The sequence below is a fragment of the Poecilia reticulata genome, chromosome 23, assembly GCF_904066995.2.
Source record: "Poecilia reticulata chromosome 23, P_reticulata-male-v2, whole genome shotgun sequence".
Taxonomy (NCBI): Eukaryota; Metazoa; Chordata; class Actinopteri; order Cyprinodontiformes; family Poeciliidae; genus Poecilia; species Poecilia reticulata.
This window is the reverse complement of record NC_088852.1, coordinates 19183570-19200414: the sequence shown is the minus strand read 5'-3', so window position 1 is coordinate 19200414 and position 16845 is coordinate 19183570. Positions and strand designations below refer to the sequence as shown.

Sequence of the window (16845 nt, the reverse complement as noted above, 5' to 3'; positions counted from 1 at the left end):
AAGCGGGCAAAACGGAGCGACAAACTAGATGTGAATTATGGCATAAAAACAGAGAATCCGACGCTGAACAGTGAAAAATCAACACATGATGTGAAAAACATGACTATTAGGTGGCGCAGCAGGTGATGAGTGAAAATTACTGATGGTCAACAAACAATAAAATAAATGTAGCAACAGGAAAGAAACTAAAGTGGACATAGCAATAAACCAAGAGAGGATAAAACTAATCAAATGAAACTAAATGGAAATGAATGTAGTACAAAATGCAAGAATAAACTAAGAAACTAAAGTAAATATGGAGGAATAAACTGGTATGGCAAGACCTTTCGAGCAATAATTAATACAGAGGACGGTATGGCAAGAATAAACAGACACTATTTCCAGATAAAAGGTAAAATAATATTGTTGAAGTGCCATGGGCAGGAGCGCAACTACACATTATTCAGGTGGATGCGAAAACATAAATCGGCGCCCCCCACGAAGGAGCGTAGAAACATACGCTCGCCTCCCCCCCCAGCCCCCCAACTCCCCTCCTCCAGACGCCGATACGTTTAGGGCAAAACTCGCTACATTTACCCCGTTATGTGCGCAAGGTTAAGGAGCGTAAGGCGTAAGTGTAGGGGAAAACATAATCGGTGCGCCGATTCAAAACATCTACAATAATGATAGTAACATTAATAATAAAATAATTGTCAGTGCAAAGTAGCCTACAAATTTTTTGGTGGGGGCGGTGAGGGACCTGGATAAAGGCTGGGGGGCGCTGGGCCGAAAAAGGTTGAGAAACACTGTTCTACGTGTTTGTCTTCAACTGAATCGGGAGATGCTGCTGCTCATTCTGCTTTGTTTAGGTACCACCGAAAAGTCACCCATCAATCATCAATGACTATAAACCTGTTGCCTTGACATGCCACATCATGAAGGTCCTGGAGAAATTCCTGTTTGTGACCTGAGTAAACAGATACGCACATATCAGGACCTCCTGCAGTTTGCTTATCACTATGGACCTTACCACAGGGTCCGCCTTTCATTGGCTAATGCCCATTTTACGTCACAGCGCAGCTACCACGTGGGTTACCGGCTCACAAACTCATGCTAATGTACATTGTGGACTAGCAGGCCGACAGAAAGTTTTTGCATCAGGACTCGAAAAAGAGGTTCTCCGTCAGTGGGGTATCTGTACAGGCGATGTCAGGTATCCTGATCGTGTTTGTGGAACTAAAATTCACAGATCTCCAAAATCTGAAATGAAAAGCCTTGCTTGGATCAAAGCTTGTGCACGACCGCATTTGCAGCTCAACCGTCGTAGAATTAATAAGAACAAAGAAGTGTCTGCTGGTGTAAGTATTATTGCTTTGCTTTCTTTGTGTTTAGTGAATGAAAAAAAATAATCAATAATAAACACATCCATTATGAAAACCTTTTAGCCAAGTACAGCATAATGGCAGTACCGATACAACTTCTACATCCTGAAGCCTGTCTGTTACAGTTTTATGTTTGCTGAACAGATCAATATGCAATGTGTACCGTATCTGACATACATTAAAGATTTTATTTCACCTGAAAAGGCTTTTTACTAAACTGTAATCGTGTTAGCCACGCTAGCACCGAGTACCGTGTATAAGTCCTAGGTATATTCGAACCCTCAAAGCCATGAATGCCCGACTTACCCAGCCTTGCAAGAACAATAGCCATCAGTGATCTTGTCCACAGCTATATTTATGCTGAGGGTCTGAGGATCTACTGTTTTCCTCATCAACTGGTAGCATTTAGCTGCAACTCGCACAATGTTAGAGGCATCGCGTGGCTAAAACATCTTGATGTCGTCCAAAAAAGATGACATGAACTTGTTGGTTCCCCTGTCCATTGTCGTGGCTGATATTTTGTGAAAATCCGGCAGAAATGCTAAACTAATCGACTCAGAAATACTCTGCAGAGTCAGTCAAAACGAAAAATCCCATAGAACCAAAGCTATGTGAGGAGTTAATGTGAGACATGAAGTCACGTGGGACTTTCGAGGGGCGTTTCTGGGCGGAGCTTGGTAAGGTCCATGGAGCTGGAGTTTAAGACACCATCGTACACCTGCTTCAACAAACCCACTGTCATCTGGACAAAGCAGGCAACATGATTCCAGATCCAACAAGAACATCCTTTATAAAGGGAGAGGGAAAACCTGGAAAATTTTTAATAAATAAACTTGTGTTATTCCTCTTTTTTTTCCTTCTACATAAAAAGGTTTGAGTTTTAAAGAGATTTCTTTATGGCACTTTTGCTGTCTCCCTTCATCACCTAATATATTCAAAGAACTTTATGATGCTCCCATAAACTCTTTAAACTCTTTACGAATTTACAGCAACCAGCAGTGGCTATTCCTGCAAACCACAGCAGTCCATCTGTGAATAAAATCCAAAGGGAGTAGAGATGTACTCAGGTGTAGATCATACCCACTGCTGTTTCCCAGCCAAACTCATCCATAACAATAGTTCAAGTAAACGTCTCAGAAGGCTGTAAAACTGTAGGTTGTTTGGATAAAAACAATCTGATCTCAGATCTACTACACTAGGCAGAAAAATTACATGCCAAAGGCAAACACCATGGTGTGGCAGCAGTGTGTGAATATGATATAGCACTGCCCAATGTATCAAATGTGCTCCAAAAAAGATGTTTTGCATGACTTGGCCTTCAAGGGCCATGCACTTACTTTGCTGAGGTGAGACCTTTGCCAACGATCCAACGTCCCATCCCCTCTGAGGACAGGTGAAGACACCTCAGAGAGCGAGCTGCTTGGGTTAGAAGCAGCCTGCTGGTGAGGGGGGGAGAAGGTGTTGTAGAGCGCCAAGGAGCCATGAGACGGGGAGGTGGAGATGGAGCGTGCCACAGCAAGCTCAGAGATGTTCCCCATGGTCTTTGTGCTGGGCAGGGTCCCGTAATGACCCACAGCTAAGAACATGGCAACCACAAGTCACAGCAAATTCAAAATTTCTGATTAAATTACAAAATAAAGTTGACTGTCTTAAATGCTAATTGAAAATAAACAAACAGCTGAGATATCTCTCTAAGGCTACATTCACACTGCAGGCTTTAATACTCAATTCTAATTTTTAGTGAAATCAGAAATTTTTGCATTCACACTTCCAAATATATGCAACGTGTATGTGATCTACTGCGTGAACTGCAAGTGACCTGAGGGTGCAGCAACATAGAGGGCGCAGTAATGCCACACACAGTGAGCACGCTCAGTGTTTAGGCAACCGGCATAAAAAAGAAGTGCTCAGTGTTTGCAGAAGGCTAATGGTGGAGCATATCTAACGATTTCAAAGTTGTTATCCAACCGGAGCCAGGAAATAAACAACTAAATGCTCAATATGGTAGTTTTTCTACTGTTGTTTGTTTTCTGCTGGAGATTTTATTTTTGAAGTTTTCAAAGTTACAGCAGCTGCAGTGGCAAATCAACTTTAAACCACTTTTATTATGCTTTTCCTAGCTCTGTGTCAGCTTTACTTTACAGGCAGACTCGTTGCCATGGCAACTGGCAGAACACCTCCAGTAACCCACACAGGAGAAAGTAATATACATCAATGGATTTCTTTTTATCGCTGCTAGAAGACCATGAGCCATTTCTCCCTGTGGTTCTAGACTCACTCATTTATTTTGGCAGCATTTACCCAGAATGCCTTGGTCCGCTTCCTACTTTTGGAGTGGTCTCCGGTCCACTTGCACATGCATTCAAACCGCGTCAGAATTCACTTCAACCCAGCTGAGACCGAGGTTTTTAGATTGCCAAGAAATCGCTTTTTCAATCAATTTTTATTAGAGTGTGATTGTGTATTCACACCTCCTCAGACGAACTGAACCTTCTGGTACAGTTTGATTAAAGTGGACTAAACAGGCCGGTGTGAATGCACGTCAAACTTTTTAAATTTGGTTTGTAAAAAAATTTGAAAACCATTATTCCTTTCAGTTTCACAATAATGCACATGAAATCTCAATGAATAAAACAAAGTTTTTGCTTGAAACAGTGACAAAAAGCAAAAATAATTGGAGTGGTATGAACATTTGCTAGGGCATGAGGTATACCTGCTGGTTGTGCCAAGCTCTGCCTGGAGAAGGCCTGCCTCTGCTGCCACTCATACAACTGCCACATGGTGTCGTCTCTCATTGATCGCCTTTTTTCCGCTGTGCTGATAGTGGAGGAGACTGGCCGGAGGGCCCGATCGTAAACAGAACCTGCTACGCTACAGATGCTATCAGGCCTCATCATGCTGTTGCGGGGCAGTGTGCGGTAACCCTCGGGGAAGCAGGGGACGATCTGGGTCCTGTGGCTAGGCATGTTCCTGGGCAATGTCTGGTATGACATAACACTGAAAGAGACAACAGGGAGGATGTGTGGAGGTATGTTTATGCTCCAGAGTAAAACTCTGATTGTCTTAAAAACGGACAATAAGAGTAACTCATAATAATAATCTGATAACAAATTAGAATAATCTAATTTGTAACTCAGTAGCAGGCTACTTGAAATACATGTGGAAAATGTTCAAGGGTAAACATGCTTTCAGCTTCCAGTTTTGCTGTTAAAGCATTACCCTCCAACTCTGGGTGCTTATGCACATCTATGGCTATTTCAGGTCAACCAGTCCTGGCTTTTGTTTAGTCCAAGAAAACATGCTGAAATACAACATTTTTAACAAATGTGTCCTTTCTAAGTTTAGCCTAAACGAAGTTGCTGAGAGTGAGGTTTGGCCAACCTGATGGAAAAAAACGAAACATTTTTCAACCATACTTTGATAAATAAATAGGCCTCTTAGAAATGATAGCTTTTCAATTTTACCTTTCAGCTAAATTTACCCATTGTTTAAACAGAAGGCATTAATATTATAAATATTATAGGCTTAAGGTTATTACATTTATTTTGTGCAAGCTGAGTATGTACACATGCAGTACATGATCCTAGGAAAATGTGCTTAGCAGATACAGCATTAAACATGGCCACATTTTTATAAATACATCAGTAATAAGACTACTACCATAAAATTCACACCCGATATACAAACAAATAAACAAATCCGACCACATTTGTAGTTTTGGACCCATGAAGAAAAGCAGCTGCAAAAAGTCATGGAAAACTAAGAAACCAGGTGAAATCTGTCAACATTTAGAAAGCAATCATGTCTCTGATCAGCTGCTGAAACCCAACCACCTCTTTGTGACAGCCCTGCTCTCCATGCAAACTTATTGTGTATCTGAATTTCTTGGTGTGTTTATTTATGCAGGACACAGCGCTACTCAACTTCCATGAGCCGCTGTTCTAACAATTTCTGCAAGGTAGGTCAGATCGGTAGCACAGATAGTCAGAACACTGACTTTTCAGTCAGAGAGCAAATTTTGAGGAGCAATTGTTTGAAGCCATGAGTAATAGTGAAATATTAAACTCCTTCCCGTTAGAGCAGACGATGGCTTCCTGGCCCATGTCCAGGATGAAAGGTTGAGATTGAAAGATATGTTCACTTGCTTAGTTAGCCTTCTCTTAAGATTTACTACATGCACTCATGTAATTAACCACACTGATTTGAAGTGGGTGTTATTTGTATTTAAATAAAGAATTTGATTAAAAACAATCAAAATGATATTTGAATGGAATAATCTGATAACAAATTAGAATAATCTGATTTGTAATGACAGTTTGCATTGTTGGTAAAATTAACTGAATTAGAATAACATCAGTCTAGAGCAGGGGTGTCAAACTCAATTTCACCGAGGGCCACTTCAGCATATTGGCCCTCAACGGGCCACATTGACGGTACAAATCAGGAGTGTCCAGGTCCAGTCCTCCAGACTGCAGCTTTAGATGCATCCCTGCTAAAACACCCCAGACAAAAGGTTGACTTCCCTCATCAGCAGCAACTCAGTTCTGTAGAGGCGTAATGAGTCAATGATCCAGGTGTGTTAGAGAAGGAACACATCTAAAGGATGGTAGCTCTGGAAAACTAGACTTGGGCAGCCCTAGCATGAATGTATGAAAATACAATGTTAAAAATCAATTAAACACCTCATATTGTTAAATAACTCTTTGGAGCGTCTGGTTAGGAAGCGCATTCAAAACCTTTGGTTGAAATGGCGCCTTTAATTCAAGTCTCCATTACAGACCAGAGAAAACTAAAGAGAATGCAACGTTGTGTTCATCCATTTGAGGAGCCGGCAGTTTGTCTTGAGGAAATAAATGACGATGCAGAGTTAATTAGACTAACATGCGCAGTCCGCTGCTCAACCACTGCGGACGCGGCTTCTCCGCTGCGAAGAATTAAAAACTGCTGGAAGTAACTCATCCAAAAGATTTAACAAATGGAGCCTTCTGGGTGCAGGTTACCCAGGAGAGCGGCGCTCTGGAGGAGCTGCAGACGTAACATCTGAACATCTGTCCGTTTCGGAGATTCGAAACCACGCAGAAAAAAAAAGTCCTGGTAAAAGCCCACACCGGACCGCGCAGGGTAAAACACTCACAGAGTGATCCAAACAGACAGTCAGTTGGATCTGTCTGTTTGGATCAGACAGATCCAACTGACTGATGAATTAGCGCAGATTTTTCTGCAGATGGAACCAGGAGGAAGTATTTTCAGACCCCAGCGGATGAAGTGATGCTAATTTAAGTGAAGCGGATTAATTTAATTTATTAAAAGTTATTGGGGCCACAGTCAGTGGTTTTTGTCACTACAGAGAAAAATTAAGATACATTTATCTGCTTAATTTGTGATTCACGGCGAATATTAGCTAAAATGCTGCTAAATAGCCGATGTTAATATGATTGTAATTTCATGGATAAAAATAGTACATGACCGATTTTTTTTATGTTGTCGGTGAAGATAACAATAACAAAAAAAGTTTATAGCGCGACCTGCCGCCCTGACACCAACTCACACATCTTCATTCACAGTCTGACTTGTAACTCGATTTTTCTTTTCTTGGACATTTTGATGTTAGCTTGTCGACGTCTCAGTTTTATTCGCTGGGAAAATCAATAAGCAGCTTGAGGTGAATCTGCTGCTGTCTAGTGACGAGAAGCCATAATGTTGGCTGGTAACAATCAGAATGCATTATGGGAGATGTAGTTTGTAGTCAATTCGTGCTCAAAACATATTTTAAGTCAATCATGGGCCTATAAAACGCCGGGGGTGGGGGGGACACATAAAATGACATAGCGGGCCACATGTGGCCCGTGGGCCTTGAGTTTGACACATGTGGTCTAGAAGAAATCATCTAATTTCACTCTCTTCTGATCTGAAAGTAGCAACACATTAAACCAGTCTTTCATAAAGCAGCTCAACACAGGGGCCCAAAAATGGCCCAACATCAATGATTCCATCCATTATTGGACTTATTAAGGAGATGGCAATATTTAGGGGGGCCTACATATGGCAGAATATGGCCTAAATACAGATTAAAGTGATTTGAACCTTATTTTTGTTCAGATTGTAGTAGTTCTCTTTTCAGGCCCAAACACAGCAGTTTCTTGACATGATTAAAAAAGGCAGAAAACTGTTTTACTGTTTAATTAGAGAGGAGAGGAAGTAGTTCAGTTTTGCTTGCTTGACTTAAGCCAGCTGTATGTAAATGTACTGTGGAATTCAGTGTGTTTCGGTTCAGTTAAAAAATAAAAAAGGTGAGTTACACACCAACTCTGACTTGCAGCAGATTTTAAGTCTCTTCTGGACTCGCTTAATCTCACTCAGCTTGTTGACGCCCCTACACACAACAGGGGGCATACTCTGGACCTGGTGATCACAGACACTGTAACTATCAACAACTTATCTGTATATGACCTGGGTGTCTCGGACCACAGTGTCATCTCTCTAGAAGTGCCTTCAACTTTGTCTGCTCCAAATCCTAAACGTCTTATCCAGTACCGCGACTTGAAAAATATTTCCCCTGAGGCTTTGTCTTCTGCTCTTCACTCCTTGACTGCTGTCAATCATTCATCTGCAAATGAATCTGTGGATTACTAATCAATCTCTCCAGGAGCTTTTGGAGCTCCATGCTCCCTTGAAGTCGAGGTTGGTGTCATTTGTGACAAGCTCAGCCCCTTGGTACACTGATGAGCTGTGGAACATGAAAGCTGTTGGTCGTGCTATCAAGAGACGTGTAAAAAAAAATCAGGTCTCTCTATACACAAGCAGGCATATAAGGGACATTAGAAAGCTTATGCCTTTTCTCTTAAGGAAGCACGATCTAAGTATTATTCCAAATCATCAACAGCTGACCGGGAAATTCTAATCAGCCTTTCTCTACAATAAATCATCTCCTCAATCCCATTCAACAAACTTATGCTGAAGATTCGACTGAAAAATGCAACTTGTTTCTCTCATTCTTCAAAAACAAAGTTAACTCTATTAGATCTCAGCTCCACAGCCTCCCTGATCTTCGACCGGCATCTACCCTGGAACATCATGGGTCCCTGAGCTGCTTTGACGATGTTGCTCAGAGTGAAGTGGAGACTATAATCAAGAAAATGAAGCCATCATCTTGTGCCCTGGATCCCTTCCCCTCATCACTCATAAAATCTAATCATGCTGCAATAAGCCCACTAATCACACAAATAATAAACAAATCACTGAAATCTGGTCATGTGCCATTGCCTCTTAAAACAGCTATCATCAAACCTCTTCTAAAGGAATCTACCTTGGATCCAGATGTTCTTTCCAATGACCGTCCAATCTCTCACCTCCCTTTCCTGTCAAAAGTGCTGGAAAAGGCTGTTGCTGCTCAGCTGCAGCTCCACCTACAACAAAACTCTCTGTACGAGAAATTTCAGTCTAGGTTTCGTTCTGCTCACAGCACTGAGACCGCTTTGCTGAGAGTTACCAACGACGTCCTCATGGCAGCTGATACTGGTTCTACTTCTCTCCTTGTCCTCCTAGATCTTACTGCAGCCTTTGACACTGTGGACCATAATATCCTCCTACACCGTCTTCATGTGGAGGTCGGTCTATGTGACACTGTTCTGGACTGGTTTAAATCTTTCCTCTCCAATCGGCTGGAATGTGTTAGCCTTGGCAAGGCCAAGTCCCAGGCTGTCTCTGTCTCCTGTGGTGTCCCACAGGGGACACCACAGGAGACCTAGGACCCCTGCTATTTTCCCTCTACATGCTGCCTTTGGGTCAAATCACTAATCGGCACATCTCCTTCCACTGCTATGCCGACGATATACAACTTTACATTAGAACTGGAGCATCATCATCACCATTTTCAATCACTGCCTTCACTACTTGCCTGGAAGAGATGAGGACGTGGATGAATCAGAACTTTCTTCAGTTAAACTGCTCCAAAACTGAGGCCATGTTGATCGGAACACCTCACCAGGTTCAATCTTCAACTTTGATGACCATTTTCTTTTCTGGACAAGACATCCCCCTTTCCACCACTGTTACAAATCGTGGAGTTAGAATGGATTCTCTTCTTACATTTGAAAATCACATTAAGCATCTATTTAAAACCCGTTTCTTTCATCTTCGTAATATCTCCAAAATTCGTCCATCTCTCTCTTTCTCTGATGCCGAGACTCTCGTCCATGCCTTTGTCTCCCCCAGGCTCGACTACTGCAACTCTGTTTGTTGGAATCCATAGAAAACACCTTTAGAAGCTTCAATACATTCAAAACAGCGCAGCCAGGATTCTATTGAGAGTCCGTAAATCTGACCATATTACACCGATTCTGCATGATCTTCACTGGCTTCCTGTCACCTACAGAATTCAGTATAAAATTGCTCTCATTACCCATCAATGTTTAAACAGAACTTCACCGGATTATCTGAAGGACCTTCTCATTCTACATTCATCCACCAGATCTCTACGATCACAAGACTGCAACTTCCTCCACCTTCCTCAATCCAGATTAAGGACCATGGGAGATCGGGCATTCGCTGTGGCTGCCCCCCGTCTCTGGAACTCTCTCCCGGATTATTTGAGAGCTCCGCAACCACTGGATGACTTCAAAAGAGGCTTAAAGACTTTTTTATTTAAGCAAGCCTACTCTGCCTCCACATGATTTTTATGATGTTGATTTTATCTACGATTTTAGTTGCACTGTGTAGCAGTTTGAGATTTTTTCTAATGAAAAGTGCGGTACAAATTAAATTTATTATTATTATTATTATTATTATTATTATTATTATTATTATAATCATCAGTTAAGCAGGTGTTTAAATTAGCTATACAGCGGTAGCTAATATAACACTGTACAGCGATCACTTATTAATAATTGCAAACAAACATAAAGCCTAAAAACATTAAACTGTAACAGACTGAAATTTTTATTCTTTGTGTGGGAAAAGTTTGTGTTTCTTGGTGTTGAATGATTATACCTATAGTGTCATTGTTATTAGTTCCTATGGTAACATGTCTGTGTGTAGTGTAGACCACACAGCCAAGGCAAAAGAAAACACATACATTACTTGTCAAAAACACGTTTAAGGGAAAGGTATATATATATATATATATATATTGGGCTGCCACCTTATCGTGGTGGAGGGGTTTGAGTGTCCCAATGATCCTAGGAGCTATGCTGTCTGGGGCTTTATGCCCCTGGTAGGGTCACCCAAGGCAGACAGGTCCTAGGTGAGGAACCAGACAAAGCGCAGCCCGAAGACCCCTTATGATGGACACAAACTTTGGATCTGGCGTTCCCTGGCCCGGACGCGGGTCACCGGAGCCCCACTCTGGAGCCAGGCCTGGAGATGGGGCACGATGGCGAGCACCTGGTGGCCGGGCTTTTACCCACGGAGCCCGGCCGGGCTCAGCCCGAAGAGGAGACGTGGGTCCCCTTTCCGATGGGCTCACCACCTGTCCGAGGGGCCAAAGGGGTCGGGTGCATTGTGCTATGGGCGGCAGCCGAGGGAGGGGACCCTGGCGGTCTGATCCGTCGGATAGTCAAACCTCGGATTCAGGAAGAGCAGTGTGGTTTTCGTCCTGGTCGTGGAACACTGGACCAGCTCTACACCCTCAGCAGGGTCCTGGAGGGTTCTGGGAGTTCGCCCAACCAGTCTACATGTGTTTTGTGGACTTGGAGAAGGCGTTCGACCGTGTCCTTCGGGAGGCCTTGTGGGGAGTACTCCGGGAGTATGGGGTACCAGGCCCTTTGATACGGGCTTTCAGGTCCCTGCATGACCGGTATTAGAGTCTGGCCCGCATTGCCGGCACTAAGTCGGGCTCCTTTCCGGTGAGAGTTGGACTCCGCCAAGGCTGCCCTTTGTCACCGATTCTCTTCATTACTTTTATGGACAGAATTTCTAGGCGCATCCGAGGTGTTGAGGGGATCCGTTTTGGTGGCCTTAGGTTCGCATCTCTGCTTTTTGCGGATGATGTGGTCCTGTTGGCTTCATTGGAACATGATCTGCAGCTCTCACTGGAACGGTTCGCAGCCGAGAGTGAATCGGCCAGGATGAGGCTCAGTGCCTCCAAATTCGAGGCCATGGTCTTGAGCCGGAAAAGGGTAGAGTGCCTTCTCCGGGTCAGGGGGGTTGTCCTGCCTCAAGTGGAGGAGTTTAAGTATCTGGGGATCTTGTTCACGAATGAGGGAAGAAGGGAGCGGGAGATCGACAGGCGGATTGGGGCAGCGTCTACTGTGAAGCGGGCGCTGTACCGGTCCGTCATGGTGAAGAGAGAGCTGAGCCAAAAAGCGAAGCTCTCGATTTACCGGTCGATCTACGTTCCCACCCTCATCTATGGTCATGAGCTTTGTGTCATGACCGAAAGAACGAGATCACGGGTACAAGCGGCCGAAATGGGTTTCCTCCGCAGGGTGGCTGGGCTCTCCCTTAGAGATAGGGTGAGAAGCTCGGTCATCCGGGAGGGACTCAGAGTAGAGCCGTTGCTCCTCCACATCCAGAGGAGCCAGTTGAGGTGGTTCGGGCATCTGGTCAGGATGCCTCCTGGACGCCTCCCTGGTGAGGTGTTCCGGGCACGTCCCACTGGGAGGAGGCCTCGGGGAAGACCCAGGACACGCTGGAGGGACTGTCTCTCTCGGCCGGCCTGGGAACGCCTTGGGATTCCCCCGGAGGAGCTGGAAGAAGTGGCTGGGGAGAGGGAAGTCTGGGCCTCCCTTCTGAAGCTGCTGCCCCCGCGACCCGACCCCGGATAAGCGGAAGAAAATGGATGGATGGATGGATGGATGGATATATATTCTCATTTTCAAATAAAAAATAGATTTGATTTATAGAAAATTTATTCAATTGCTTGCAAAAATATCCAACTATTAGCTGTTTTTGTAGTAGTGCAAGAAAAGTGTTTATTTTTTACCTTCAGCACAAACTTTCAGTCGATGTCATTTTATGCTACAATTTGCTAAGACAAACAGTTCAAATCCTTAAAGTCTCAATTAACTGCATAATGTATAAAGATGCCATTTAAAAGCCTTACCTTCGCGTATCATCATCCAGTTCTCTTGTTCGATGAACTCGAACCCTCGGCTCCAGGTGTTGCATGGAATTGGCGCTGGGTATTCCAAAGTCTGGCTCATGAACTGGAGCTGGGGACTGCAGAGTAATCCTGGCCACAGTGTTCTCTGCTTTTATCTGACCGCAGTCCCCAGGCTGTTCTCCAGGCCTGTTAACTTGCAGAGGTTTTTGGACGTTGACATTTGCCTGGTTCTGGCGCGATGCTGTCACTGCTGCTGCAATGGCAGCTGCCTGAGCAGGCTGAAGCTTAATGCTGTTGATATTATTTGAAGGCCTTTCTGAACTTGGATCTCTCTGGAAGTAGTACTTTTCCCCAGCCCGAATTGTAGCATACTTCTCTGGGTTTGTAACAGCAGCATATTTATTCCCCTCTCGTAGTGTGCTGTACTTCCTTACTTCCTTTAGATTGCCGTATTTATCCACAATTTGTATGGTACCATATTTGTTTCCTGTGTCTCTCATGGTGCTGTATCTTTCCGTTTCCTTTAATAATAACTGTCTCTTTACTTCCTTCTGAGGAACATAAATCTGCCCATCTTTCTGGAACATGTGTCTATCTCCAACTTTCTGCAGAGCACACTTTTCTCCATCTTTTGTAAGTAGAAACTTTTCACCATCTTTGGAAGGACCATATTTATCCTCTGTTGGTGTCACGGTGTATTTATTATTCACTTTTTGAACAGCATAATTCTCCACATCTTTCTGCAGTGAGTATTTCTCCCCATCCTTTCGCAACAGATATCGCTCTCCGTCTTTGTGAAGGAGATATCTATCTCCGTCCTTCTGAAGCATGTAGCTAACTCCATCTTTCTTTAATGAGTACTTTTCTCCATCTCTCTGTAGGGTGTAATACTCTCTCTCCTTCTGGCTGTTCTGTTTTTCAATGTCTTTCAAGCGTTTTTCATCGGCCCGTGAAAGTGAATGTTGTCGTACAGGTTCTCTGTTCCGTTCATTGTTCTGGATCTCAGGCTGCGTAAGGGCAGTATGGTTCAACAAGTTGTTCCATTGCTGAGGTGTCTGCTGGTCCATGTTCAGCTTGTCTAGCCTGTGTTCAAAAAGCAGAGTTAGTTTCCAATATAAGGAGAGAAAAACTGAGGCAAAATAAAAAGAGAAGATTTATAACACATCCCTGTCTTGATTTATTTGTAATGCTATGTTGGGTAATACTTTATTTGACAGGGTGTGAATAAGACTGGCATGTCACTGTCATAAACATGACATAACACCTGTCATGAACATGAAGGAGTTTTATGAATATTTATGACTGTTGTCAAAAAGTATCATTTGGTAAATCATGACACTTTTAATACAAAGTTGACATTTTTCAAAATGTCAAAATGTCTTTGTTATGACAACTTGACATTAACCAAGAAATCATGATCTGTCATAAATTTGTTATAAAAAATATTATCGATTAAACTTTAAAAATGATGTAGGTAAGAGATAATGTTAATGACACTGTAATGACACTTAATGACATCATCGTAACTGTTGCTACCTGTTTCACTTGACTTGAGGCAAGAGTTAATATTAATGACTCTGTTAATATAGCATTTGACACTGTAATAACACTTAATGACATTGTCATAACTGGTGCTACTTGTTCCACTTGATGTAAGAGTAATTTGTAATTACTGTTTTTAAAGCTTAATGAAATCTTTATTGTTGGTCCTACTTGTTCTGCTTTATTTCAGGTAGGGAGAAATGATTACTGTTTTGTTAATGTTTTTGACAGTGTAATAACACTTAATGACATTATTATGACTACTGTTATGACATATGTCATGTTTATAATTTAACACCGTATTATTCAGACCCCGTCAAATAAAGATAACTTGGGTAGGCAGTCAGGTTAAAGAGATCATATTATGAACAATTTGGGTTTTAAAAAATAGAATAGCAGAAAAATCTAAGATTTTTGAGGTGACAAGATAAATTGTTGTGAGGGATCTATTATGCAATTGGTCAACTTGGTCAATTTAAAAATACTTGAATAATCCCAAAGGACTGAGGAGAACTGTATTACAGTCTGTATTACTGCAGTTCTGAAGAATCCTCTGAATGAAGACACTGTTGTATGACAGCCTGACAAGGAAGATTCATGAAGAGCATGTTTGGGGTTATTCATGAATTTCTTGATTTTATGTAACATCATTTTTTGTATCATCATCTCCAGAGGTGGGCTGCACAGTGGCGCAGTTGGTAGAGCTGTTGCCTTGCAGCAAGAAGGTCCTGGGTTCGATTCCTGGTCCAGGTCTTTCTGCACGGAGTTTGCATGTTCTCCCTGTGCCTGCGTGGGTTTTCTCCAGGTTCTCCGGCTTCCTCCCACAGTCCAAAAACATGACTGTCAGGATAATTGGTCTCTCTAAATTCTTCTTGTGTGCATGGTTGTTTGTCCTGTGTGTCTCTGTGTTGCCCTGTGATAGACTGGCGACCAGTCCAGGGTGACCCCGCCTCTCGCCTGGAATGTTAGCTGGAGAGGCAGCAGCAACCCTCCAGACCCCACTGAGGGACAAGGGTGTAAAGAAGATGGATGGATGGATCTCCAAAGGTTCTGCAGTCGCCCCCAGAACAGAACTAGCTTTCTTTATCAGGCTGTGTAGACTTTTTATGTCCCTGGTTCTGATGCTGCTGCCCCAACAGATGACAGCAGAAGAGATGACACTTAACAACAGACTGATAGAAGATACACACCATCTTATAATTATTTCTATTTGACTTGGTTTTTATAAAATTGATTGCAGTTGAAGTTTTGATTGACAGTAAAAACTATTACTTTTTCTGTGAGTTTTAGATCAGATGATTAATCTAAACTACCTAACACTTGCTTTAAACACTGAAAGATGTTCGATTCATTAAGAAGTCCAGTCTGCTCTGTCCCTTTTTGTCGAAGCTTCACTGTTGCGTCTGTAGTCTGTTGTCCATGTGAACATTAAGGTATTTATATTTCTGTACTTCCTTTCCTGTGATGGAAATACACCTTGGCATAAAGAAATTATGGTCTTCACAGGAAAAAAAACTTTGAATAGAAACTTGCTGAGAATGGATCAAAGCTCCTCCAAGCATAATGCATGTAAAGTGTGCTTGTTGCTGACCTTTTGACCGGCTCAGTGTGGACGAGTGCAGCGTCTGTCATGACTTTCATCCAAGACTCCATCTCCTTTGAGGTGTCTGTGCAGAAGTAATATGTTCGCATGTTGGGGTGAGTGGCCTGACAGTGGTGGAAAGAGCAAAGAGTAGATGGTTATAAGCAGACTGAGGCAATATTGACTGAAAAGAGTTCACGTGCATTCTTCTGTTCTTCAGATGGGAAATAGAATAAAATAGAATAGAATAGATAAGCAAAATCAACTGGACTTGATTTTGCTTATCAGTACCAGATTTGTAAATGTAGCCAGAACATGATCATTTAATCAATAATATCACTTTTCATCATGATGTCAGACACATTGGAAACTGTTTGGAAAGAAGTAGCAATTAACATTTTACTGTTAATTAACATACAAAGTATCCCACATCAGTCCATCTGTTGCTCTGTCGGTCGTGGCAGATGGCCCCTTCCACTCAGTTAGGTTTTAGTTCTGCTGGAGATTTATTCCAGCAGAACTAAACTGTTAAACGGGAGTTTTTCCACCCCACTGTCGCTACATTCATGTTTGGTATGAGGGATTGATGCAAAGTCAAAAACACAATGCATGCAATTGTTGCTACATATTTGTCCAGTGAGTGGACAAATATGCAATCAATGACTTGATGCATAGACTTACAAGTGTTTCCTTGCAAGCAAATCCATCAACACTCTTGATGGGTTTGCTTTGACAGAAAACTTTTTAAACCAATGTGAATAATGAGCGTGGCTTACTGTTTAATAATTAGGAATAACTGGAATGCATGTGTGTTTGAATTGGAACTACTTATCTGTAAAGTCCCTTCAGATAACATTTGTTGTGAAATGAAAGTATATAGACCAACTAAATTGAAATGTTTCACTTTAAACAAATGTTAATGAAAAAGTGAATTGAAATGTTTGTTTTTCAATTAGTTTCATAATATTTCTGCAAAATAATAGTTGGAAAATAGATATTCTTTGATATTTTCCTAAAGAAGCTAAGACCTCACTTTTACTTTCCTAAGAAAGTCTAAACATTCAGGTTTGAGGTTGATTAACATTTTGGATCAAACAACATTTAGATGAGTTTACCTTGAAGGCATATTTCTTACTGATGTGATCATCCACAGACAGCATGGAAATGTGAAAACTGGGCAGCAGGATACTTCCCAGAATGCTGTCCTCCTTTTCATCTGCAGAAATGACAAAGGAAAGTTTGACATAATTCAGCAAGACATTTAAACATGAAGTGTCTGTCTAAACCTGAACCTCTCTGAAGTGCTTTGTCTATCAAAC

At 42.2% G+C, this 16845-nt stretch overlaps 1 protein-coding gene across 20 annotated transcripts in view; it reads right to left on the bottom strand.

The window, feature by feature from the left end:
- LOC103459572 (pleckstrin homology domain-containing family A member 5) overlaps positions 1–16845 on the bottom strand; it is a 182558-nt gene that overhangs the window by 69266 nt on the left and 96447 nt on the right. For all 20 annotated transcript variants that reach the window (XR_014085978.1, XR_014085979.1, XR_014085977.1 and 17 more), the window contains 5 exons: positions 16642–16742; positions 15536–15651; positions 12403–13485; positions 4075–4358; positions 2699–2937 (listed from right to left, as the gene is read on the bottom strand). Coding sequence is in view for 16 of the 20 variants with exons in the window: in XM_081603665.1 (XP_081459791.1) it covers positions 2699–2937; positions 4075–4358; positions 12403–13485; positions 15536–15651; positions 16642–16742 (1823 nt within the window). In the remaining 4 variants the exon portion in view is untranslated. The remainder of the gene's footprint in view (positions 1–2698; positions 2938–4074; positions 4359–12402; positions 13486–15535; positions 15652–16641; positions 16743–16845) is intronic.